Below are 27974 nucleotides of genomic sequence, written 5' to 3' on the forward strand. Positions count from 1 at the left end.
CAAAAGAAAAATCAAATACAATTCAATATAGTCTCATTAGTAGTTTGACATTTTCCCACCCCACCTCTGGTCTGACCTATAGGTACCCACACTTGCCAAAAGCTTTTCGAATACCAACCCAGCTATAAACTGTCATCCCGGTTTTCACAGGCAGGGTATCTCATCAATATGTATGTGTGCCATGCCTCGGATGGACGTTAAAATGGGCATCCTGTCTGTCAGCTTTGTTGGTGGACGTTAAATATACCATGGTGTTCTTCGCAAGAAGTAGGCGAGCTATTGCCAGCACCATGAACAAATTAGAAACTCCTGCTCTAATGTACAGGCGGCACTGCATCAGCAGCACACCCATACTCCAGGCAATGATGCTACCCTGCAGCCTTGTCTGCATACGGACAAACAAACGAACCCCCATCTCTGACCTACTTCAATATTTTCAAGAATCCTTCAGAATTCACCAATTTTGTAGCATCATCACCCAAAAGTACTTGGATAATGATTACACGCCATAATTTTGCATTTTACCTCCGAAGACCGCAACATGAAGGGGAAAATAATTGAATAAATCAATAAACATACAAGGAAAATATTCTTTTATTCAAAAACTCAGCCAAACAAATCATTGCCGAAAGCTGTTCCTTTTCAAGGAAATATAAGTGGCAACGCCACCATAAATCCATGATTGCACGTCTCTCACATGGATTCATGACGATATTTAAACTGTCAATCCTTAATGAATCGTAATCGATGCAGGACAATTCACAACGTTGCAGTTTTGCATCATTGTGGCTGAAGACCGGGAATGCAAAGTGAGACTTCAAAATCACATGCAAAGCGCTGCAATTTGCTGTACCTTCTGCAGCTCGATCAGCATCTGCCGAACCGTGTCCTTGGTCACGCCGAGAACATCTGCTTCATCTTGCTGCTCTGTTCCAAACAGCTCCTCGAGTGCTGAAAAGACAACATGAGAACGGGTCGTCAACACGATCCATTCTTGCCGTTGAGCAGGGTTCAATCCACGACAGGATCAAATTTAACCGAAAACTATTTTTATGTAGTGCTGGCAGGGAGCGCAGCTCGTATACCCGTCTGCAGACCTTCAGATGGCTATGCAAAGCCGGCTGTCCTGTCTACATGAGTAAGTATTGCGTACTGGTACCCTGGCCAAATTTCCTGGCTGTAGATGATAACCCAGATGAAACTAATAGTATTGGTTAGTACACAGATGATAAGGAAATTGTTCGACTAACTTAACAGGTACAAGTGTTTTAATACATTTTAACTTCTTAGTTGTAGCACGAGTGGACACCACTGTGTCCTTCGCGAAAAGTAGACGACCTATCACCGGCACCCTGAACAAATTACGAATTCCTGTCCTAACCTGCAGAGGGTGGTGCATCAGTGGCACAGCCACACCTTCAGCCAATGACGCTACCCCACAGCTTTGTACTGCATACAAAAGAAAAGTAGTAGTAATTACCTGTGAGCTGCTCTGTAATGAAGTCCATCCTTCTTGCCACCATTTCTTGTAGCATTTCTATGTGCTTAAGAAGATTCTGCTGACAAATGCTTTCCTGAAGGTTTTTCGTGCCCGAATCTTTGGGTTGAATCTCCTGTGCCGAGATGCTGCACCCCATCCGTGACTCTCCCTCTTGACTATCAAGCTCCGATTCCTTCTTCAGACCCTTCAGGATCAACATATCGAGCTGGTTTGCCGGTCTCTCAGGACCTGACTCATCTGTGTTGCATGACGACATCAACCGTTCCCCCCGTGTTCCAAATTCTGAAACACCTTGCAAAGAAGATGGTGTGCCTTTTCTGTAAGCTTCCTGCAAAAAGAATAGCGTGTAAAATCAATTCAAAATGCAACACCTAGTTATGTTTGGTTCCTACAATATCCACAATCAATAAACAACAACACTCTGCTCACTTGGTAAACGGTTGGAACATGGCACTGGCTCGTAAGCAAATTTTATTCATTTGCTTTCAATCTCAGGAATAATGAATGTCAGAGAGCAACACTGCTTGGTGGGAAGTAAATGCGCTAAAATGAAAAGTAGTGGTTGGGTGGGGGAGGAGTGGAATGGCAGCACAGAGAGGCGGCCAACATTTGCTCCGAGCTGCTCCTTAACAAAAGCCATGTGATTGGGGTAAAATGAGTACCGGTACTTACTTACTTATCCTCTTTGTCCCAATGGGACATACGGCTGCTACAAGCTTTCACCATTTATCTCTATCCTGAGCTACATTCTGTGCCTCACACTACGATAGACCCAACTCCACCAGATCAGCTACCGTAGTCCTACGAGAAGTTGCTTATGGCCTGCCTGGTTTCCTCCTTCCTGGCTCGGCCTTGTCCATCCCAAAGCAACATTGGGGATTCGGCCAGGGGATATTCCAAGCACGTGGCCAAGCCAATGAAGGCGGCGACACTTAATTCCAAGGGCAATGCTGTGGCAAATGGCTTTTTCATTCAAGTCTTTGATGGATATCTTATTAGGCCAGAAGATGCGGCAGATTTTCCGAAGAAAGGCATCCATTGTGGAAAGACTCTACCTTGCTCATATTTGACTTAATTACCTGCCAGCACTCAGAGCTATAAAGAAGAACAGACTTGACAATGCTGTTATAAAGTCTTATCTTTGTCTTCAGGCTGTACTGCTTCGACTTCCATATAGAATGGAGTTGAGCGAATGCATTACAAGCTTTGCGGAGTCTTGCCTTGATGTCTTTCTTGGCTCCATTGTCTTTGCTGATGAAACTGCCAAGGTATGTAAACTCATCCACAGCCTCTAGGGCTTCTCCGTTTAAAGTAATGGGTGCAGAAGGTGCGGTGTTGATATTCATCACCTTGGTCTTTGTGGTATTAATATTGTTGCGAATATGGAATTTGGCCTCCATATCCGCTTGTAAATATTCCCCTATTTTCTCCAATACTCCCCAACTTTCCCCAATCCCCCATTCCCTAGTCCCATTGCATGTAAATAACAATCAGTAGAGCCGACCTTCCCCTTATTCCCCCATTAAATGTCGTGCCCAGGTCCACCGCACCACACGTAGACAACTTTCGGACATCTTCCTAGTTATTCTTAATCTATGTCAGTTAAGGCCTCGTTTCCATTAATTATGACTCTTCGTTGCACCAGAATGTGATTATATGGCATCAGTAGTGAGTTTAGGACCTTTCCCATACCTCCTCCCATCTTCTTCCCCAAACAACAACTACAACAACAATTACAACTACAACTACGACTACAACAACAGAGGGGCGGGGAGTGTGCGTCCTCACACCGGCTCGGTTACCCGCCATGACCATGCGCTCCACGGCGTTACCCCGAAGGGGCTGGCTGTCAGCTCCTCGTCAGGGGCGGAGCCAGTAACCCCCCCACGCACCCAATGAGAAGCAACGTGCCGATTCCATCTGGGGCGGAGCTAACGAGCCGAGGGCGTGTCACTCCCCGCCGGATATACGCGGCCCCGCGCCGGATGTGACGACAGATGCGCCTCAGCTTGGAGAGAGAAGCCACCGCCACCCCCAGCGCGACGATACCTCCCCGCATCTTTGGACCGGACCGGACCGTACTGTACCCTGCCCCGAGCCCAGGAGGACCTGGAGCCATCGATACCCGCTTTCCTGTCATCAACCCCCGTGTGAGTCAGCCGTTGTCCCGTTTGTCTGTCGTCTGTCCGGGGTTAATATAAGAGTGTGTCTAAGTGCCTGTCTTTCTGTGATTATACCTCTAGCCCCTGTAATCTGACCTTTCCGTACGAATATAATCTCCTCCGGAGGTCTTGAGAATTGAAACATTGGTGTCGTATTGTGTTATTGTAATCCAGCCGGGTGTCTTCTTTTTCTTATTGAGCCAGCATCGCGCGACTAGTCAACGTTCGGGCACAATCGGGTAACTTGTGCAGACGTGGTCATACCATAAAACCGCTCGGTAAATAACATCCAAGCCACGTCTGTAACAATTGGTGTCTGGGAGTGAGATTCGAGGCCCGACCAAATTTAAAAAAAAAAAAAAATGAATAGAGAAAAAAAAAAAAATTTGGTCAAAATTTGGAGCGGCCGAAATTCGTTTTGTTTTACAAAACCCGAATTTTGAAAGTCGCGCTATGGCGGATCAAGACGGCTGGGGTCCGGTAGGGGAGAGTGAAGCAGGGTCGGTCCAGGACCAAATTGAGACACGTGAGGAGAGCGAAACAGCGGGGGTAGCAAACGCACAAAATGGCGCCTCGCTGGTCACCGCGCCCGCGACCGTAGCAGCGCCGCCGATGGATTGGGGCCTATTTATGGAACAAATAAAGGCGCTCATGGTCCAGACAAGTGAAGACCTGAGGAATGACTTGGGAAACCAAATGGGGGTAATGGGGAACCGGATGGAGGCTCAGAATGAGCAATTGGGGGTAATGGGGAACCGGATGGAGGCTCAGAATGAGCAATTGGGGGTAATGGGAAACGAAATGGGGGTAATGAGGGACGCAGCGAGGGGTACTGGTGAGAAGTTAGACAATAATTTTGAGAAGTTAGACAAAAATTTTGAGGGGTTAGACAATGGGATAAAAGAGGTGAGACATGGGTTAGAGGGGGTAGAAAATAGAATGGCTGCCCAGGAGAATCAAATAGAGGGAGTGAAAAATGGGTTAGAGGGGTTAGAAAACAGTATGGAAGGCAAATTGAGGGACATGAGGGACCAAGCGGAAAGGGAAGTTAAACAAATGGAGCAGCAGATAGAGGGGGTCAGAATGGGGGTAGAAACCAAACTGGATGCTCACAGGGAGGAAATGGAGCAGATGAGGGTGGCATCTGGGCAGGAGATGCAAGTGATGGGAGAGGAGATCAGAAGAGGAGTGAGTGAGGAGGTCGGAGGAGTGCGCGAGGAGGTGAGGCACTGTAAGGAGCGCATGGAGAAAGAGGTGAGAAAGGGGACTGTAAAATTGCAAGGTGGTATAGAGGAGTTGACGCTGGGAGTAGAACAACTGACAGTGGGACAAAAGGAGTTGGGGGACCAGGTAAAGAAGAACACAGCGGTAATAGAGGGTTTAAAATCGACACAGAAGGAGATGAAAAAGGACGTAGGGGTAATTAAAAAAGAGTGTCAGACGGTACATGAGGACCTGACGAGGAAAATGGACAAGGTGGTAGAGGTAATGGAGGTTAAAGAGCGGGAGGTGCGGGAGCACATAGAAAAAAATAAAGTGGAGTTAGAGGAAGAACTTAAAGGGGCGCACGAAGAGATGAAGGAGATGAAGCAAAAATTAGAAGAAGTGGAAGAAGGGGTGAGCGAAATTAAAAAGCGACGGAGAGAGGATAAGAAAGAGATAAAAGAGGAGGTAAAAGAATTGGTCCAGAGTCTGTGTTCGGATCGTGATGATGTGCTCATTAACCGGATGAGGGATTCGCAGGTGATGGAGGAGAAGCGAAGAGAAAGAGGACCCGGTGTAAGTGGTGACCAATATGGTCGTGCGTATGATGCGCCAGGTGATTTAATAAGCTTGGGGGTCGAGATAGACCCGGATGTTCGTGAGAGGCCAAGAGTGAGGTGTATGGCTGGTCCGGAGGGTATGGAACGAGAGGTGCGAGGTGTGGGTGAGCAAGGTTGTGGTGGTGGTGGTATGGAATGGGTAGCGGGTTGCGGAGGTGTGACCCATGCATCAACACCAACAGGGGTAGTTGTTGGAGGGACCGGGGAGGCACGAGAGCCCCTTGGGGGTAGTGTACTGTGGGGGCCCGGCCGGTTCGGCCCCGCGCTGACCCCGCAAGGGGCGACGCACGGGGTCCGGCAGGCGGGCAACGACTCACATATGAGGTGGTCCCACAAGGTCCCACTCGCGCCGTATGACGGCAAGAGTGATCTACGCGCGTACCTGGCGCAGTTCGACTGTGTGTGTAAGGGCAACGGTTGGGGTGAGGACGAAGGTGGAGTACACCTGGTGGCCGCATTGCGCGGCGCGGCGGCGGAGGTGCTGACGGCATTACCAGCGGGTGCTCTCACCCTGCCAGCCCTCCGCGACGCCCTAATTAATCGATTCGGCATAGAACAGCAGAGCGAGCTTGTTAAAGCTCAGCTCGCGCTGCGAAAACGCAAGCCCCAGGAAGCCATCGGGGAACTTGCCCACGACATTCGCCGCGCAGTGGGGATCGCACATGCTAGCATGGCAGCGGATTCCCGGGAAAGCCTGGCGCTGGACCATTTTATCCAGGCCCTCCCGGATATTGAGCTCCGGCAACAGCTCGCCATGTGGCGCCCGCAGACTCTGAGCCAGGCGGCTGACGCTGCGGCCCGTTGGGAAGCAGCGAGGCCCCTAGCCCGAGGGGGCGAGCGTCTCGCAATGGCGGTCCGCCAGGTGGGACCCCCGATGGAGGGCGGACCCCTTAGGGGACCCGCCCCCGACGTGGGTCCTGACCTGGCGGGCATGGTCCGGAGGCTGGTGGACCAGCGCCTGGCGGGACCTGGACCATGGCAGGCGGCCCCGGAGGTGGCCCGCGGTGGACCACGAGCGGGTAATCCAATTCGGACCTACAGGGGGGGGAATTTGGAATTCCGGAGGCAAGCACCTTATCAGGTGAGGTGCTATACCTGCAACCGCCTGGGTCACCTGGCGCGGCACTGTCGAAACGCGCGCCGGGATGATCCCCGGCAGTTGAGGTCCTCAACTCCGCCCAGGGGGGAGCGGGTTAGCCGACCCCAGACACCCCCCCGCCAGACCCCGGGAAACTAGAAGGTGTCGGGCACGTAGGGCGGTGTTCGGCAGCAGAGGATGGAGGAGAGCCCTCATTGACGCGACAGGTCATTTATTGTGGCCAAATTGGAACCGGTAGCCTGACAATTAGATGCAAAATTGCCGGCGTGGGGGTAGACGCCGTAGTGGACACAGGAGCTAGCGCCACGATCATCAGCCCTGTGGTCCTTGATTCGAGCGCAGGTGGCTGGGATAAGATCCAGCGCCTGCAAAATTATAGTTTGCAGCTTGCTACCGGGGTAACGGCCCCGATCATAGGGCGTGGTTCTGTGACCCTCAAGTTAGGGTCGGTAAGGAGGGAGATAGATGTTTGGGTGGCGGAGGTGTGCGACCCATGTTTAATAGGGTTGGACCTGTTGACTGCCAGCGGTTGTAAAATCGACTTGTGCCGGGGGATCCTGCAGGTGGGAGTAGAAGAGCTGCCGTTAGGGGGAGTGAGCACGGCCGAGAGAGCGGAGCTGGAGGCTTCCGAGGCCGTGACCATCCCCCCAAGGGCCGAGGCGATAGTGCCGGCCCGGTGGGCAGCTCGCCCAACATGGCAGGAGTCCTGCGGCCTGGTCGAACCGGTGGCAGCGCAGTCCATACCGGGTTTAATCGTGGGCCGCACCCTTGTAAAAACGGACGGACCGGTAGTGGCCGTCCGAGTAATAAATATGAGTACAGAACCACGCACTATAGTAAGGGGCACGAGGGTAGCTGGCTGCACCCCAGTTGAGGAAGTCGCGACAGTGAGGGGCGAGAACGTCCAGCCGAGCCGACCCCGGGGGGAGCCTTCAATAACAAGTAGGAATTGGCCCGATCCCATTTGCGAGATGGTAAATCATAGCAGCGTAGAGTTGGGAGGTACCCAGAGGGAGGCCTTACACAAACTGGTTGGGTCCCATTTGGACCTCTTCTCCCTGTCCACCGAGGATATTGGACGTACGGGCCTGGTGAAACATCAGATCCACACCGGTGAGGCCCGGCCTATTCGTCAGGCCGCCCGACGGCTCCCTTGGAGCAAGAGGGCGGAAGCTGACGAGCAGGTTGCAAAAATGCTCGACGCAGGTGTGATCGAGCCCTCGGGAAGTCCTTGGATGTCACCTGTTGTGCTGGTCAAAAAGAAGGATGGGACCACGCGGTTCTGCGTGGACTATCGCCAGCTAAACAACGTGACACTCAAGGACTCATATCCCCTGCCAAGGATTGATGACACCCTCGATGCCGTTGCGGGCTCAAATTGGTTCACAACTTTGGACCTCAAGAGTGGGTATTGGCAGGTGGAGATGGATAGGGCAGGGAAGGAGAAAACGGCATTTTCCACAGGTAAGGGACTGTATCAGTTTACTGTGATGCCGTTTGGTTTGTGTAACGCCCCCGCCACCTTTGAGAGATTGATGGAGCATGTACTAGGCGGCATGCCATGGCAATCATGCCTGGTGTACCTGGATGACGTCCTGGTACATGCCCAAACGTTCCCCCAGGCACTAGCTAATTTGGACCAGGTGTTCGGGTGCCTCAGACAGGCAGGGTTGAAGCTGAACCCGAGTAAGTGCACTTTGTTTGCAAGAGAGGTGGCCTATCTAGGTCACGTGATTGGCCGCGAGGGGGTAAAAACAGACCCAGACAAAATTAAAGCGGTAGAGGAGTGGCCCGCACCACGTACCATCAAAGAGGTGCGGGGATTTTTGGGACTCTGCTCCTACTACCGGCGCTTTGTGGCGAAATTTGCGGAGTTGGCCCGTCCCCTCCACCGGCTTACGGAGAAGGGGACGCGATTTAATTGGACACGGGAGTGCCACGAGGCCTTCCAAAAATTGAAGGGGTGTCTAACATCCGCACCCCTTCTAGCTTACCCCACTAGTGACGGGACATTTACCCTGGACACGGATGCGAGCCAGGAAGGATTGGGCGCAGTTTTGTCTCAGACACAGGAGGGCGTGGAGAGAGTGATTGGTTATTATAGTCGGGCCTTAAGTAGGCCCGAGAGAAATTATTGCGTCACTCGCAAAGAGTTATTGGCTATGCTGGCTGCCATGAACCATTTCCACCCGTACTTGTACGGGCGGAAATTTTTGGTTAGAACTGACCATTCCTCCTTGCAATGGCTCCTTCGGTTCAAGGAACCGGAGGGCCAAATTGCAAGGTGGTTGGAAAAGTTGCAGCAGTACGATTTTGATGTGGCCCATAGGGCCGGGAAGGCCCATGGTAATGCGGACGCACTCTCTCGGCGTCCTTGTCTGGGGGAAAACTGTAAATTTTGTGCGAGACACGAGGAGAGGGAGCAATTGGGCGATTCCGCCCCGATTCTCGTCGTCCGGGCAACCCGGGTGAGAGGGCCAATTTTGCCACTAACCGCGGACGAGGAATTTGGAGAGTTGGCTTGGAGCACGGCCCAGCAGGAGGATCCTGTTCTGGGGCCGGTGTTCCAATGGGTCAAATTGGGGCAAAGACCAAAGGGGGAAGAGGTCACCCCCCTCGGGGCACAAACAAAGGCATATTGGGCTCAGTGGCAGACCCTGGAATTGAAAGGCAACATCTTGTATCGCAAGTGGGTGGAGGTTCCCTCTGATCGAACTTCCTGGCTGGTGATAGTCCCTGACAAATTCAAGAACGTCATATTGCAACAGGTGCATGGTACCCGCTCCGGCGGCCATTTGGGCAGGACAAAGACAATATCTCGGGTCCGCCGGAGGTTCTATTGGGTGAATATGGGGCGCGACATACAGGACTGGTGTCGGAGATGCGACGCCTGTTCTGCCAAAAAGGGACCAGCACGGAGGATGAGGGCCCCCCTTCAATTACATCAGGTGGGGGCCCCCCTTGAGCGGGTGGCTATGGATATTCTAGGACCGCTGCCCCGCACCCGCCAAGGTAATAAGTATATCCTCGTTGTAATGGACTATTTCACCAAGTGGCCGGAGGCCTACGCCCTCCCCAACCAAGAAGCAGGGGTGGTAGCGCAGGCCTTCGTGGAAGGATTTGTGTGCCGGCATGGGATTCCACAGGAGTTGCACACCGACCAGGGACGAAATTTTGAGAGCAAATTGCTAAAAGATGTGTGCAGTCTCCTGTCAATTCGGAAAACCAGAACAACGCCTTTAAGACCTCAATCTGACGGGATGGTGGAAAGATTCAATCGAACTCTAATCCAACAACTGGCACTGTTCACCACCACCCGTCAGGATGACTGGGACGAACATCTCCCTTACTTGCTCATGGCCTACCGAACCAGCCAGCACGGGGCCACCGCATGCAGTCCAGCGTTGCTTATGTATGGGCGGGAGTTACGGGCTCCCGCCGACTTGCTATGCGGTCCCGTGCCAGACACAGTGGTTAACCCGCCGAGGGAGGGGTACGCACGTCACCTAGAGGAAGGCATGGAGCTAGTCCATGCCTTCGCCCGCCGCCAACTCCATCTGGCGGGGGAAAAGATGAAGCGCAGGTACGACGACCGGAGCCAGGGGAGTCAATACGCTCCGGGGATGAAGATTTGGTTCTTTAATCCCCGGAGGCGGAAGGGAAGGTGCCCAAAACTCACCTCCCCCTGGCAAGGCCCAGGAGTCGTCCTGTCGCAAATCTGTGACGTGGTCTTTAAGATCAAAATGGGGCCACGAGCCCTCCCTCGGATCGTCCACGCCGACCGGATAAGACCTTACACCGGCGAGCAGGCGCCCCCGTGGATTGCCTCGGCTTTAGATGCCGAGGCGGGACCCAGTACCTCTGAATAAGGGGGGGCTTATTAGTGCCAGAGGACTGGGGGATTGAGGAGCGATAGGCCCGGTGGGAGAGGGTGGCATCCCTGCCACCCTTCCCATGGTGGGGGCAAAGGAGCTATAGCTTATGGGGTGTATGGCAGTGAAAACTAGCCCGGGTGGGTTAGGATATTGTGTGTAGGGATCTAGCGAAGATGACAGTAGGTAACGTTAAGGTTAGTTAGTGACTGATACCTGTAGTGGGGACGCAGGTAGATTAGTGTGGATTATAATGACGAGGGAGCGCAATAGTTAAAGGGACGACTGGGAAGCGCAAGTTTCAGAAGGGAGTAGTTAGCTGAGATGATGCCGTGTGTGTGTGAGAATTGAACAGGTGTGATTGCACAGGTGTGCAACTGGACAGGTGTGTGGAGCAGTGTATGAGTAGTGAGTGTGTGGATCAGCGCGAATGCGCTTGGGGAGAGAAGGGTGCAGGTGGCACCAGGTGTGAGAGCACAGGTGTGCAGGTACAGGTGTGTGGAGAGAGTTGGAGTGAGTGGTACGGAGTGGTGTGCATGGTGCGAAGGTGTGGATGGGGGAAGAGTGGACCCCTTTCACGAGCACCCGGGGCGGGTAGTGTAAGTGTTAGGTAGAGGGTGCAGGTAAATTGTGGTTGGATATTGGCATTTGTGGTGCGGTTGCAGAATGGTGTTGTGAATGGGTGCATTAGTGTTGTGGAAATGGCTGGGCGTGTAGCCTGTTAGTGTGTGTAGTTGGTTGGGCACTCCACCACTGTGAGGATGTCGGCCAGGTGAGGCCGCAGGTGGGCTCTGGGAGCCGGTAGTTGTGAGTGGGTGCCTGAGGATCCCGGGTGTGGATCGGGCAGCCCAGTGCCAGAGAGGGCACCGAGTGGGGAGAGAGCCAAAGGGCCTTCCCCAGGTAGTTAGGTTAGGGTAAGGAGCAGGTAAGCTCGGAGGCAACTGCAGTGGTGGAGGTGTGCAGGTGGGTAGACCCACTGGGAGAGGTACACGCCACAGCCCAGAAATTGTGCGAGGGCACCGGGAGATGAATCGGGGGAGTGAGACCCCAAATTGAAAAGCACCACAGTTTGGCCAATGGGAATTGGTTTTTAGAACCCATAGTGTAAGAGGGCCAATGGTTTGGCCGGAGAAAGACCCCGGGTAGTGTAAAGTTGTTAGTCATTTAGGAGATAGTTAGGATTGATGAACCTGTCGCACCATACGCAGCCACTTACCTGTGGTGATGATGATGACTCCACACCTGTGTTTTCTTTGTTTGTTGCAGGAAATGAGATTGCTGTGTGGATTTGTGAGACGCATCACGACGTGGATGAGACATTGGGGTGATTCCATCTCTCCCTCCCTAGGAGGGACTGATGATGAATTGGTAATGGCAAATTTTGATGTGCAGTTGGAGATGGCAAATTTTGATGAGAGTTGAAAATGGCAAATTTGATTGGTTAGGAGGGAGAGAAGACGAATTTGGTTTATGGGAGGAACGGGGAAGACAGTAGGGATGTTTGTTGATTTGTAAAGTAGATGTTTATGGGTAGTGTTGTGTTGTGTGGATACAGTAAGGGGTAAGGGAGGGGCCATGTAGGTTACCTGGTGGGGGGGGGGGCGTACGATAGGAACGTACCTGTCTCACCTGGTTCCCATGTGCCCCCAGTGTGCATTACCTTATATTGCGTGCACTTTTGCGCCCTTACCACCTTACTCACTTGTTTCTTCTTTTGTCTCCCACCTCCGAGGATCTGGCTTTGGGGTAGAGAGAGAGGAGAGAGAGGTGCTGGCTGCGCAGTTGTGGGCCTGCACTTTCGCTGTTTGCTGCCGGGATCGATACACCATATGGACCGCAATGTTTGTGGCCACCCACAATGCACCGCAGTTCGTTTGCGGCCAAGCACCACCCGGGGATGGACCTATGGGTCAACGTGGCACCTATGCCATAAAGGTGAACCACTGTTAATTAACACCACTGAAGGCCACACGAAGAGCAAGAGACACCTGCAGGGTTAGGGGTTGTCGCATTTATTTTTAATCATTGAACAATGGTGACTGCACCGATTGGTGGTGGGGTGGTGCTTTTGATGCTTGGGAAGGGTGCTCTGCACGTTATTAAAGGCCGTCGGCCACAGAGCACTCGTGGGTTGGTGTATCGATGCTGGCAAGCGCGCTCTCTCTATGCATAACATCTGCATGTGTTCCTCCAAAAACAGGTCCTGGATCGTAGTGTAGATATCAGCGTAATCTTGTAAATAATGCTCCCTACCGGCTGTATGTTTAGTTTGAGAATTCTTTCCGGATTCGGTTATCCTGTGGGTGTGTTTCTGTGAGGAGAAGGGTGCAACGTCGCAGGGGGACATATTTACTCATTTGTGAATATCTGTAAAACTGTCGCACTCAGGGTAGAGTTAATAGTAGAGGGAACTACATTGCGTGCCACACTAAAGTAGGTAAAAATTTATCGGGTCGGGACGCCCCGAGGGTAGAGAAGGGTGCAATGTTGCGAATATGGAATTTGGCCTCCATATCCGCTTGTAAATATTCCCCTATTTTCTCCAATACTCCCCAACTTTCCCCAATCCCCCATTCCCTAGTCCCATTGCATGTAAATAACAATCAGTAGAGCCGACCTTCCCCTTATTCCCCCATTAAATGTCGTGCCCAGGTCCACCGCACCACACGTAGACAACTTTCGGACATCTTCCTAGTTATTCTTAATCTATGTCAGTTAAGGCCTCGTTTCCATTAATTATGACTCTTCGTTGCACCAGAATGTGATTATATGGCATCAGTAGTGAGTTTAGGACCTTTCCCATACCTCCTCCCATCTTCTTCCCCAAACAACAACTACAACAACAATTACAACTACAACTACGACTACAACAACAGAGGGGCGGGGAGTGTGCGTCCTCACACCGGCTCGGTTACCCGCCATGACCATGCGCTCCACGGCGTTACCCCGAAGGGGCTGGCTGTCAGCTCCTCGTCAGGGGCGGAGCCAGTAACCCCCCCACGCACCCAATGAGAAGCAACGTGCCGATTCCATCTGGGGCAGAGCTAACGAGCCGAGGGCGTGTCACTCCCCGCCGGATATACGCGGCCCCGCGCCGGATGTGACGACAGATGCGCCTCAGCTTGGAGAGAGAAGCCACCGCCACCCCCAGCGCGACGATACCTCCCCGCATCTTTGGACCGGACCGGACCGTACTGTACCCTGCCCCGAGCCCAGGAGGACCTGGAGCCATCGATACCCGCTTTCCTGTCATCAACCCCCGTGTGAGTCAGCCGTTGTCCCGTTTGTCTGTCGTCTGTCCGGGGTTAATATAAGAGTGTGTCTAAGTGCCTGTCTTTCTGTGATTATACCTCTAGCCCCTGTAATCTGACCTTTCCGTACGAATATAATCTCCTCCGGAGGTCTTGAGAATTGAAACATTGGTGTCGTATTGTGTTATTGTAATCCAGCCGGGTGTCTTCTTTTTCTTATTGAGCCAGCATCGCGCGACTAGTCAACGTTCGGGCACAATCGGGTAACTTGTGCAGACGTGGTCATACCATAAAACCGCTCGGACTGTAAAGTTACAAGGGGGCATAGAGGTCCTGACGCAGGAGGTGGAACAGCTGACGGAGGGACAAAAAGAACTAACGGAGCAGGTTCAGCGGTATTAGGAGGTTTAAAAGCGACACAAAACGACATAAAAAACGACTTAATAGCGACAAAGAGGGAATGTCAGATAGTACGTGAGGGACTGACAACGAGGTTGGACGAGGTGATAGAGGTAATGGAGACGAAGGACCGGCAGGTGAGGACGCACATGGAAACGGTCAAGGTAGCCTTGGAGGACGAGCTTGAGGAGACGTACCGGGGAATAAAAGAGGTGAGGCACAAATTAGAAGAAGTGGAAGAAGGGGTGAGCGAAATTAAGAAGCGACGGAGAGGGGATAACAAAGAGATAAAAGAGGAGATAAAAGAATTGGTCCAAAGTCTGTGTTTGGATCGTGATGATGTGCTCATTAACCGGATGAGGGATTCGCAGGTGATGGAGGAGAAGCGAAGAGAAAGAGGACCCGGTGTAAGTGGTGACCAATATGGTCGTGCGTATGATGCGCCAGGTGATTTAATAAGCTTGGGGGTCGAGATAGACCCGGATGTTCGTGAGAGGCCAAGAGTGAGGTGTATGGCTGGTCCGGAGGGTATGGGACGAGAGATGCGCCCCCAGCTGGAGAAAGAACGTTGCCTACGACCGCTGAGAGGAAGAGAACCCGCCTGTGAAAGAACGTTACCACCTCGAGCGCTGTGCAACCTTCCGCATCTCTGGACCGGACCGGGTCGACCCTGCTTTGAGCCAAGAGTGCACCTTGAGCCATCGATACCCGCTTTCCTGCCATCAACCCCCGTGTGAGTCAGCCGTTGTCCCGTTTACCTGTCGTCTGTCTAGGGTTAATATAAGAGTGTGTCTAAGTGCCTGTCTTTCTATGATGTGCCTCTCGTCCCTGTAATCTAACCTTTCCGTACGAATATAATCTCCTCCGGAGGTCTTGAGAATTGAAACATTGGTGTCGTATGTCATTATAATCCAGCCGTGTGTCTTCTATTTCCTTATTGATCCAGCGTGGCGCGGCTTCGTCAACGTTCGGGTACAATCGGGTAATTTGTGCGGACACGACGGCCATTCCGCTCGGCCCACCTTAACATCAAAGTCGTGTCTGTTGATGTCTTTCTTGGCTCCATTGTCTTTGCTGATGAAACTGCCAAGGTATGTAAACTCATCCACAGCCTCTAGGGCTTCTCCGTTTAAAGTAATGGGTGCAGAAGGTGCGGTGTTGATATTCATCACCTTGGTCTTTGTGGTATTAATATTAAGACCTGTCCTTCTGGTGAAGCTCACTAGCCTGTCAGTTTTTTCTTGCAAACGGGTGTTCCTTCATGACAAAACAGCTAAATCATCAGCAAAGTCCAGATCTTCAAGTTGGGTGGAAAGAGTCCACTGGGTGCCTCGAGGTCTATTTGATGTGGCGTTCCTCGTGATCCAGTTAATAGTAATCAGAAGAGAATAGGTGATTATAATCCAACCTTGGCGAACTCCAGACTCGACCGGGAACCACTCTGATAAGGAGTGGTTCATGATGACACTGCATTCAAAGTGTTCATCTAATTTGCTTATTAGAGTGATCATCTTCTACGGAATTCCATAAGATCTCAGTACCTTCCACAGGCTCGCTCTATGTACATTATCGAATGTCTTCATGAAGTCAATGAAGTTGATATAAAGAGGTGTATTCAATTCCAAGCATTGTTTAGTGATGTTAAGTCGTGCAAAGATTTGGTCGATGCACCCTCTTCCTGCTCTGAATCCTGCTTGCTCCTGTCTCAACTTGATATCAATAACCTTGTCGATTCTGTTGAGGAGTATCCTACAGAAGACCTTGCTGGGGATTGAAGTAGTGTTATCCCTCACCAGTTGTCACAGTTACCAAGATCTCGGGTAGTAAAATGAGTAAAGGTGTCTAATTACCAACTGAGAGGGTGAGCCAAGGTTGCTGTAAAAAATGTATTCAAGGGAAACCAAGTACAATGGAGTGGATGAAACTGAAGGCCTTAGTTTCCACAGCATCAACCTACTCCAAGGTATTCCATTGTTCCCAAGCCCCACAAATATTTCAACCCTCCATGAGGGAGCACCTCATTTACATCTGTGAATAATAGTAAGTCACAAAGTGACAAGTCTGTACAATATGGAGGATGATTGAGAACTTCTCATCACTTCGCCACTAGAGTAGTAGTGGTTCAATTTAAGTTTTGTACAAAGTTGAGGCTCGCGGAAGACATAGAACATAGAATGGAGTATAACGCAACAGAACAAAAGGAGCAGTAGAAAGAGAAGGGGGAATGCCAACAGCAGGGCCAAGATTGAGGTGGACAACAAGGGATGCAAGGGTAAGGTTGAGGAGTCTTGAAGACCTGGAGGGAAGAATGACATTGAAGAGAGCATGCAAGTTGGTTCCACATGTGGGAGAAAACAGAAATGATTGAGTGAGGTGAGCAGTGCCTGTATTTTGGGAGTTTCACAAGAAGGGGGCTGGTGGGCCATGTGCATCCTGCAGATACCTTGGGGGGTGGGGGTGGGGGAGGGGGACAAAGCAGAGGGAGGGCAAGGGGTGAAAGACCAGAAAGGAGGGGGAAGAAGGCAGAGACCACCAACCTGTCAGTGAAGGCAAAGTGAAAGGTCCATAGACTCACCTTCATTGCAGGAGATTCCAATGATCTAGAAGGCCTTGGTTTCCACGGCATCAAGCTGAGCAAGGTGTACGGAAGGGGTGCCAGCCCAGAGGGTAGAGCATTACTCCACGAAGCTGTGGATGAAGGCCTTATAGGTGGATAGAAGTTCAGGTGTGGCAAGGAAGGACTCTGCATGAAGGAGGATGCCCAGTCGGTGTATGGCTTTAGAAGCTAACTTTGAGACGTGGCTTGCCCAAGAAAGATCATGGCTGAGAATGAGACCCAAGAATTTGAGTGACTGAACTTCTTTGAGAGGGTTGATGAGAAAATAGATGGGATGGTTTGCCGTATGGTCCTTTCGGAGAGAGGGTGAAAGAGGGAGAGTGGGAGATAGAGATAGAGATAGAGATAGAGAGAGAGTCAGAGAATTTAGGAGAGAAAATATCATGCCATGAGATAGCATATTCGGCCATAGTCTGTGTCTTGATAGTTTGACTTAATTGCATTTATAACAGGTCGCTGTAGTCCAGTTATTCGATATTTTTTGTCACATTCAATTCCAAATTTATTAAACCATTAAGTTCCCAAAATACTATTGCTCTGAGTTTCCGGCTTATGGCAAAACATTGAATTTTTAATGGTGTTGGAGACCAAGAAAGCTTTCACTCTGTGCTCGCTTGCTTCGACGAGCACAAAATGATGGACCCATGTTGAATGACGTGTCACATTCTTCTTCAATAAATAATCTTTCCTCGGATAACATTCCAAGAGTTCTGTTTCAACAACGGCTCAAGATGTTGCCTTTCACGAAACATGAGGTAATTTTGGTAAACTCGCACTATTGATTTGCAAGTGAGAACGAACAACTGCTTCCACACTTCCAATCAATTATTTTCCAATTTCATGCATCATAATCTGGCAATTCTCCAAAATGAGCCATTCTGCACATTTAATGTTTGCTCGAGTGGCGTCAGTCAGTTGCAGGTGAGAACGCTCAGCGTCACTCATCAATCCATGGTCATTGTTGAACTCCCTGCACCATTTAAACAAACAATCAAGCGAAAGACATGCATCACCAAACTGCGCAGATGGTCTCATGTGATTTTCAGGTAGTTTGATGTTCTTCACAAGGAATTACATGCTGCACCTCTGTTCCACAACATACATGATCATGTTAGTGAACATTTTGGTTTTATCCAGAATGCATCACCAGGAATTATTTCCTGTATAACTTCCTCATCATGGACAATATCTGCATATAAATATTTTTTATACGTTATACATTAATAAAAAATAATAATAACAAGTACAGATACACTCAAAGTACACCGCCCCCATGCCGAATAAATAAATATCCTCCAGCGCAGTATTGCCGGGGTGCCGGACCATGCAGCACATAGAGACGGTATTGGGAAGGAGAGGTGTGCAATAATTGATTGATTAATTACATAATTAAAATAATTTCTTAATCAATTGGTTAAGAGCATACCTCAACCACCGGTGTTTCATCTGAAGCTGTAACTTTTTGAAAGATAATTAAATAAGTCATTAATCAAAAAAAAGAAAAAAATCGATTAATACATTAATCAAAAATATCCTTTATAGACACATCACTTGGTCACTGTGGTGTCAGATTATCAGCTTCCTAGCTCAACAGGTGCCTGAGATATTGCACAGAAGAGAAAGAAAAGTAATAAATGATTAATAATGAAATTAATTAAATAATGGAAAAATAATTAAATAGGAATTTGATTAAAACATTTTTGGCTGGTATACCACTTCACCTATGATGTCATCATTATCATGCTTTTGTTCCCAATTGGGAGTACTTGACAATGTGCCAAGTTTCAAATTTTTCCATTCAGCGGTTTTCAAGAAATATTTTTTTAATTATTTGCGTTTAATCCAAGATGGCTGCAATATCACGTGACCTATGACATCACAATTATCATAAAAACATTCTACATGGGTGTCACTCCTACCCTGAAAGTTTTGTCTCAATTGGACATGTGGTTGCTGAGAAAAATTAGGTTTAGCCCGTACGGACGGACGGACGGACGGACGGACAACCTGAAAACATAATGCCTCCGGCAACCTTCGCGGGCGGAGGCATAAAAATAGAATTTGCCATGAATGCATCGATGGATATGGAGAGAAACCAAGAGAGAAAAGGAAGAAAGATGAATAGAAGAGAGAGACCATCAGATGCTTCAAACTCAAGTTCTGGTCTGCAAAACAATTTTCAAAGGGCACATGACCTTTGACATCTCTTTTCAAGGGCAAATTTAATCAGTTCCTCTCTCTATTACTCTTACACAGGAATTTTAGTTGAGCATATCTGTTTGGTGGATTGGTTTGACACTGCTCACGATGCCGAGTCTCAAGCTTTGAAACGCAGCTTCCTCTAGTAGTCGAGTACATCAATTTGGTCGTAGGATTAGTCCCTTCATGCCCTTGCCATACGTATTAAATGCACCATTGTTAATCAATACTTCTGCCCATTAAAACAATGTATGCACAAGTTTCTCCATGGAGTCTAAAATAAAAAAAAATCGTTTTACATTTCCCCCAAAACAAACCTGATTGTGTGAAGCATATGGGGCTGCTCTTTCCTCCTCTTGGCACCAAGAATAGTTCCCGCCGGTGCAAAACTGCTGCAGCCACAGTCTGCGGCTCTCGGGAAGCAAGCCAGTATCCACCGGTTTCTGGTAGCAATGTTCATTTCGGATGTACTCGCTCTCACTCTGCACTCGATAAGGTAGGTCCAATGCGTGGAAACCTCTGACCACCGAATCAACTGGCAGCTCGAGGAGTTCAGGATTCGAGATGGAAGGCGATAATGTCCAAGGGGATGTCCAGAGCTTCAAATCAGGATGGTTTTCGGTACTTTGAAGGGCAATGAAAACAAAAGTAATAATGAATTGTCAGTTTAGTTTCTCGAAATTGCAGGAAAGTCATATACAACACTTCAAGAATAAAACGATATTGTAGCGACCCATGGGTCCCCCAAGCGAGACCAGCAACAGAATCTCCTTGCTCCAGCCGATGACGTAACCGGTGGGCAAGCCACGGCGCCGGGGTGGCCGGTCAAGTGACCACCAAAGCGTGCCGCGCGTGCGGTTATAATCCTTTGCACCTGTCGGTCACGTGACCACCAAAGTGCGCCTCGCCTGAGAGGCGTGGCTTTCGGTTTCGGTTGTGCTTTCTGGTTGTGATATATATGCAGCCCGATAAACGGGCTATTTTTAGAGAGTTCCTGAGTTGGTTTTTACAATAAATATCTTCTCGGACGAGTTTGTGCCTTGCCCATCACTTCGGCCGTCTCAAGCAAGAGCCCTGCTCTTCACTGGTGACCCCGACATGATCCCGACTGCCCCCGCACGGATGCGGTGGCTGTGAACGGACACGGCAAGCGCACCCTAGCCAGGGAAGCCACCTAGGCTGGTGACGCCGGCTTCTCCCGCACGGCTTCGGGCGCAGTTTCGACCGCGGTTTCGACATGCCGGAGTTTCGGTAACGACGACGGCCATGACTATGAGGTTCGCGCACCGCGCTCGGCTCCTCCTCTACGACCGGAGGGGCGAACCTATTCCAAGACCATTCGCGCGCACTGACGTTGACGGAACGGCTGCTTCGTCACATTCGCGCGCGCTGACGTTAGCGACACGGCCGCTTCGTCACCCTCGCGCCACTACAACTACAACAGCAACTACTTCTCCGACCCTGCATCCTCGGGAGGCCCGCGAGGAACCTCGGCAGCCTCCCCCGAGGCCTTGACCAGCCCCTCGGTTGGCTCACCCGCTTTTCGCGTGCACAGCTCGAGCCTTCTCGGCACTGCACCCGCGAACTGCAACCTCGGGAGGCCCGCGAGGAACCTCGGCAGCCTCCCCCGAGGCCTTGACCAGCCCCTCGGTTGGCTCACCCGCTTTTCGCGTGCACCGCTCGAGCCTTCTCGGCACTGCACCCGCGAACTGCAACCTCGGGAGGCCCGCGAGAAACCTCGGCAGCCTCCCCCGAGGACTTGCCCGGCCCCTCGGCCGCCCCCCGTCCACTGCACCCCCCGTCCGACCACCCGCCACCACACCGGAACCCCCCCCCCCCCCCCCGCGACTGGCCAGGGGTCGTTTCGGTCGGGTCATCCAGACCCCCCTCAGGTTGACCTTCCTGGATCAAGTCCATTCTGGGGGGGCATGTGTAGTGACCCATGGGTCCCCCAAGCGAGACCAGCAACAGAATCTCCTTGCTCCAGCCGGTGACGTAACCGGCGGGCAAGCCACGGCGCCGGGGTGGCCGGTCACGTGACCACCAAAGCGTGCCGCGCGTGGGGTTATAATCCTTTGCACCTGTCGGTCGGTCATGTGACCACCAAAGTGCGCCTCGCCTGAGAGGCGTGGCTTTCGGTTTCGGTTGTGCTTTCTGGTTGTGATATATATGCAGCCCGATAAACGGGCTTTTTTAGAGAGTTCCCTAGTTGGTTTTTACAATAAATATCTTCTCGGATGAGTTTGTGCCTTGCCCATCACTTCGTCCGTCTCAAGCAAGAGCCCTGCTCTTCAATATGAAAAGCAGAATCAAGATTTCGTTTTGCCATTATCTATCTATAATTCCAGTAATCTCTGTCTGTACGTTTGTCTGTGACCGCTGTTTCTCGACAACCACGGGTCCGATATACTTTTAACTTGCCAGGTATATTGCTGGGGACCCGAGGATGTGCCTTTTCAAGGTTTCATATTAATCGGACAATTACTTACCGAGCTATGTCCAAAAAACGATTCAACCAATCAGAGAGCAGCGAACGATCGCGTGTGCCGAACGTGGCGGACACACTCTGCCTCGGATGGCACATTTGAGAGCGTATTCATTTATTTCACGTTTGCAAACTATGTTGGCGTTAAACTACGTTTTAAAACTAATAAAAACGAATTTGCGATTCATTCGCTTTCCTGCGCGTTTGTGCACGCGATGGCGATTTCTTTACCAAACTCCGGAAGCCGTTCGCTTTGGACCAAACCATTGCATGTAAATAGAGGGGGGGGTTCTGTGGTCGTTGCGAATGGACCAAACCATTCATGTAAATAGAGGGGGGGGATTGTCACTGTACTCGCAAGCCGTTCGCCGTTCGCTTTGGCGTTGCGAATGGACCAAACCATTGCATGTAAATAGAGGGGGGGGGTTCTGTGGTCGTTGCGAATGGACCAAACCATTCATGTAAATAGAGGGGGGGGATTGTCACTGTACTCGCAAGCCGTTCGCCGTTCGCTTTGGCGTTGCGAATGGACCAAACCATTTCATGTAAATAGAGGGGGGGGATATAATTTTAGATAGATATATAGTACGGGCATATATATAGTACGGGCATGCCCTAGTATTTATTTAATTGAAACAGACATTACCAGTTTGCTTTCTATGCGATTATGTAGAACACACCTCTCTCACTTACAAGTGCAGGACACAACAGGTGGGCTCACACAATTTTACAACACTCCTGAAATAGTAACATTCTAAAAGGTACAAAAACCGCATTGTGCTTACCGGGCGATGTGCACGTGAAGTTGTAAGGTGCATAGAGCATTCCGCACATGCAACAACTCAGCGAGTAGGTGCTGCAGGGCAGCACGTCCTGCAGCTTGTCGTCCCCAGCAACCGTGACCGAGACACGTCAACCCAGTGAGGCTGCCTTCCCATAGCCAGCCTGGATCAAAAGCAAACTTGGCGCTCCAATGCTGTCCTAAACCCAACCAAAAAGCAGGACATGTCAAAATCTTCAAGACTACATTTTAATGAAGACAATAACCCACAAATATGTAAGGAAACATCGTCACAACTCTGATACAAACTGCAAACCCCATGGCTCACCCTGTGGGTCCCGGCATTCGTGGCAGAAGAACTTATCAGGAACATTATCCTCTGAGAATCCCATGCACTCACTGTGTTGCCAGCTACAGCACGATTCACACTACAGAATGAAGAAGGAACAGAGCAAGAACAATCGAATGAAGGCGATTTCAAACATTCACTTTTAACACCATCTACAGCATTAACATGGCACCTATGGTTTTCTTCAGGCCAACACGCTTCATGTTTAAAAGGGATTAATGGACCATTTTGTGGGATTTTTTCAGGAATGGACAGTCAGGTAATAGTGTCATTAAGTCATAATAATAAAAAAAGAAGGAAAAAAAAAGAAGAAAAAAAAGAACCAGAAGCAGAAGCAATTTTTGACTCGGCTCTAAAGTTAAAACTGTGATAGCGCATCACATGACGTGCTGACGCTACAAACAATTTCTAGCCATGGTTCCAGCTCAGGAACATGCTAGCAGTATGGATAAAAAAAAATCTCCCTCGGATGAACGTTAAACTGGGTGTCTGGTCTACCAGCATGACTATGTGGACGTTAAATATTCCACGGTGTCCTTCGCGAAAAGTAGGCGAGCTATCGCTGACACAACTGACCAAGTTCCAAATTCCTGCTCTAATCTACAGGAGTACTGCATCAGCAGCACAGGCACACTCCAGTGACAATGATGCAAAACAGCAGTCACGTGCTGCATATGAAACGAATGAATAACGAAATGTGCCTCTTTATTAAATATGAAACATATACCCACCACACAGCAACGCACTTTTTGGTGGTGACCCGCCAGCAATTGCTGACCATGGCGATTCTTAAAATATTTTCCACATCCTTTGCCTCCTTATGTTTGGTGTTTGACTTGACTGCCGACACTGAATGTGGTTTCAGTCGGGTTATCTCTCCATGGTTGCCAGTTCTTGCCGGATCTTCAACGTCGCTCTCATAGCAATGGCTGCTGTGCTGCATTGGAGTGAAATTCTCCAATTAAAATTTCCTGCATCTTTTTCTAATCCCAGGAACTCCTTTGGAAAACAAATTTAACTAATCTCTGAACCCTTTTTCTTCCTACGTTGGGAAATATTATGAGCTGCACAAAATAACGTTTTCCCAGAAATTATTCTATATATTCATACAACATCATAGACACCAGTGGCAGTCCTTTTCTATACCAATCAACCCGAGTGCTTCTTTGGAACACCGATAATGAAATAATACCTGAAACAAATATTGTTTTCACCCATTTTTCAATCTTTAAGGTGCTTTTTGAAAACCTTAATTGAATGCAAGGTATTTTATATATATATTGTTACGTTTATGGGGGGTAGGTAATGAAATACCTCAGTGAAGTCAGGATTGTGTAAATTAGCATGGAACGTGTGACGCGAAGAATAAGCCCACCTCAATGTAATAAAGTAGGGAATCTGTATAGAATAAGATCGTATATGTGTCTCCATACGAGGGGTGGAGCTATGCTAATTAGGTATGTCTATAAGGTTAATTTCCCCAATGTGTAATTGCCCTCCTGTGATTTTTCCCTTTTGTTTCATTTCATCAAAACTCGGCCAGCCAAGCAATCGGCCCCATTGTTACAACAGCTATTAAACCGAGAGAAAACCCGCACATTCCATCGTGCAAGTAAACCCCGCCCCACGACAGCCGACGTCATCCAAACATTCCCGAACAGAGATTAGGCTCCACCCCCCGACTCATGACGGGAGAACACGCCTTCGACCTTCATCACTGGGCATTAAGCAAGGCCGTGAAGCCCCGCCCCGAAGATGACGATTGGTTGTGGCCATGGACCGATGAAATGGGGTGCGGAATTGACGTAAGAGAGGGACAAAAGGAGGTTTCCTCCCCTCCTCGCTGGCTCTGACCCTCGAACTGGCAGTCGGACCAGGCAGTCACATTTTCCTCTTGCTCTCTTTGTCATGGTCACACCAGAGAATGGCTGCGCTTCGTGCCGTGCCCGCTGGTGGAGCAAGTTCAGGGGTTTTGTGGAACGTGGAAAGATCGTGCAGACCGAGTGAGGCGCTCTTGCCTGCTTGTCTCACACCGGTGGCTGGCTGTGGGCGCGACTTCACGCCAACGCGTGTTTTCCCGCGCGGTGACTCGAGACCCGCTCGACGACCACCAGGCTTTTGAGGGCCGTTTGGGGACGCCAGGCTGAGTACCGGCCACGTTTGGGGATGCCAAACACATTTTCTTTTATTTGTCTTTCCTTGTAGTGTGTGTTTATTTGTCTGTGGGTTCGAGGAACAAAAACCCCGTGGCAGCCATCCGATCAGATAAGGCTTCGGGCCTCTCCCGCACACGCCAATGAAAATCCCGCAAAGTTTCGAAAGATGCCTCAGAGTTAAAGCTCGTTTCAGCTATCCGTCGTCGGGGATCTTAATCCCTGGCGACGTAACAACAACAACAACAACATGCATTTTAAGGCCATTTTCCCTGCGAGAGCAGGGGTTATTCTTGCAGGCCCCATGACAATCTTCTCCATTTTGCCATATTTTCTGCATCTCCCCTTGTTAACCCCCTTGCCCGCATTTCTTCTTCCACCATCTTCAGCCAAGTCTTTCTCGGTCTTCCCCGTCCTCTACTTCCTTCTACATTCATTTCCATCACTCTTCTCAACCAGTCACTTTCATCCTTCCTCAACACATGACCAAACCATCTCAACCTGTTTCTCTTCACAGCATCAATCACAGGCTCTATTCCCATCATCTTTCGCAATTCATCATTTGTCTTCCTCTCTCTAAACAATACTCACACATCCACCGAACCATTCGCATTTCGACCCTTTCCAGCCTTCATTGCTGCTCTACATTCATTACCCATGTCTCGCTCCCATAAATCATAACACTTCTCACACATGCAGCATACACCTTTCTCTTCAGCTTCAACGACACTCCCCTCCTCATCAGCACGCCACTCAGTTCCCGAAAGTTCTTCCATGCACATCTCACTCGAGCAACCGTTGCCGAGTCTGATCCACCTTCTCCATTCAGCATGTCTCCGAGGTAGCAAAATGTTTTCACACCTTCCAGCTTCACGCCGTCTCCAAGATCCAACTCAACATTTCCTCCATCTGCAGCTCCCTCTGTGCACACCTTACATTTGAATGTAGCTGCCACACTGGTTAATGACCCTCTCAGACCACTACATTTTTGATGAACCCACTCAGCGCACATTGTACATTGAATGGAGTTCACTCCGCCACCCTTCCTGCACACAGCACATGGCCACTTCCCAGTTCTTTCCACCTCACCACATGCTTTACCACTTGCCATCACCTACGCCTTTCCGATATTCACCGTCAGACCTTTTGTCTCCATACATTCCTTCCACTTATTCATGTTTTTCTTCAGTCCATCCATACTTTCCGCAATCAATACCAGATCATCTGCATACAACAACTCCCACGGTAAACCCTCCTTTACGTTCTGAGCCAGCACCTCCATCACAGCTACAAATAGTAGTGGACTTAGTACCGACCCCTGATGCACTCCCACCTTCACCTCAAACTCACCACTGTTCCCGTCCTTCGTCCTTCCAGCTGTGCACGCTCTTTTGTACATTGCCATCACTACTCTGATCAACCATTCCTCCACTCCTAACTTCCTCAATGCCCATGTCACTACTTCACATGGAACCCTGTCGAATGCTTTCTCCAGATCAACAAACCCAAGAAACAACTTCTTCCTCTTCTCCTTGTACTTCTCCTGCAACTGCCTCACAATAAAAAGCATGCCTGTCGTTCCTCTTCCTGGCATAAACCCAAACTGCATTTCGTCGATCTTCACTTTCTTCCTCATCCTCCTCTCTAACACCCTTTCTAATACCTTCATTCCATGCTCCAATAACTTTATCGCTCGATACGAGCGACAGTTCAGAGGGTCACCTTTCCCCTTGTATAAAGGGACGAGTGTACTCAGTTCCCAATCCACTGGAATGTGGCCTTCTTTCACCACCAGATTACAGATCTCTGTCATTCTCTTCACACCCCAACTTCCTGCTGCCTTCAACATATCTCACACAACTCCCGTCAGCCCTCCCGCTTTTCTACTCTTCATTGCTTTTATCGCTTCCTCAACTTCCTTCTCAGTTATCTTCTCTGCCGGTCCGAAAACTGGGTTACTCTCTATGTTGCCATCCCATTCATTCTCTGCATTAAACAGCATTTCCATATATCTCTTACATCTTCCTTTAATTCCATCTGGGTCCACAACGATTTGTCCCACTTCATCCTTCAAGCAACTCACCCCCATCACAACACACCTCTCTTTCGCTATCTCCTTTGCAATCCTGAATACTGCTCTCTGACCCTCTTCCGAATCCAAGCGTTCTCCGAACATTTTCCTGCATGCCTCCTGCGCCTTTGCTACCTCTTTCTTTGCAGCCTTCTTAGCTGCCTTATAACTTTCATGCTCTGCTTTTTCTGCCCCCGTACCCTTCGCCTTCTGCCACTCCTTGAACTTCTTCCTCTTCTCGTCAATCCTCTTTCCAACTTCATCATCCCACCACCATGTTTGAGTGCCTTGGTGGTCCTTTTGTCCATCCACATACCTCACGAACGGCTCCCAACAGACTATCTTTCATTGACATCCAACCACTTTAAAGCTCAACCACATCATCCTCTACCCTACTCAGCCCCTCTTTTAATGCCTCCCTTACTGTCACCTCTTTCAACCTCCACACTTTCATTCTCGGTTGGTACTTCACCCGCCGAGCTCTCCTCGCACCTTTCACCCTTATGTCGCAGACAACCAAGTGGTTCTGTGAAACAGCCTCCTCCCCCGGGATCACCTTTGTGTCCCGGAGGTGCGCCCTATCTCGCCTACGCACAATCAGGTAGTCAACGGTTGTCGTCGACCTACCTGACGTGTATGTAACAAGCTTATTATCCTCTTTCTGGAATTGAGTATTACAAATCAACAAATCAGCTCCATCAGCAAACTCCAAAATCCTTTCACCTTCTCCATTTCTCACACCATATCCGTAACCCCCATGAACTCCCTCAAAACCGTCCATACTCCTTCCCACATGTCCATTTAGGTCTCCTCCTACCACAACAACTTCCTCATCTTTCACGTTTTCCATCAGCTTCTCTATTGCACACCAGAACTTGTCCTTGAGGTGTTTTGAATTACGTGGTGGTGAGATGTTTGGAATTACGTGGTGGTGAGGTGTTTGGAATTACGTGGTGGTGAGGTGTTTGGAATTACATGGTGGTGAGGTGTTTGGAATTACGTGGTGGTGAGGTGTTTGGAATTACGTGGTGGTGAGGTGTTTGGAATTACGTGGTGGTGAGGGGTTTGGAATTACGTGGTGGTGAGGTGTTTGGAATTACGTGGTGGTGAGGTGTTTTTAATTACTTGGTGGTGAGGTGTTTTGAATTCCGTGGTGGTGAGGTGTTTTGAATTACGTGGTGGTGAGGTGTTTTGAATTACGTGGTGGTGAGG

At 49.8% G+C, this 27974-nt stretch overlaps 1 protein-coding gene across 2 annotated transcripts in view; it reads right to left on the reverse strand.

Moving 5' to 3' along the window:
• Window positions 1-576: 576 nt before the first annotated feature.
• Window positions 577-27974, reverse strand: part of PHF20L1 (PHD finger protein 20 like 1) — a 120040-nt gene continuing 92642 nt past the window's right edge. For both annotated transcript variants that reach the window (XM_078786517.1, XM_068130412.2), the window contains exons 13-17: window positions 22518-22617; window positions 22194-22389; window positions 19241-19547; window positions 1481-1829; window positions 577-951 (exon numbers count right to left, since the gene is read on the reverse strand). In XM_078786517.1, coding sequence (XP_078642643.1) covers window positions 824-951; window positions 1481-1829; window positions 19241-19547; window positions 22194-22389; window positions 22518-22617 — 1080 coding nt within the window. In that variant the 3' untranslated portion in view covers window positions 577-823. The remainder of the gene's footprint in view (window positions 952-1480; window positions 1830-19240; window positions 19548-22193; window positions 22390-22517; window positions 22618-27974) is intronic.

This window comes from Myxine glutinosa, chromosome 11 (genome assembly GCF_964187855.1).
Source record: "Myxine glutinosa chromosome 11, kmMyxGlut1.1, whole genome shotgun sequence".
Taxonomy (NCBI): Eukaryota; Metazoa; Chordata; class Myxini; order Myxiniformes; family Myxinidae; genus Myxine; species Myxine glutinosa.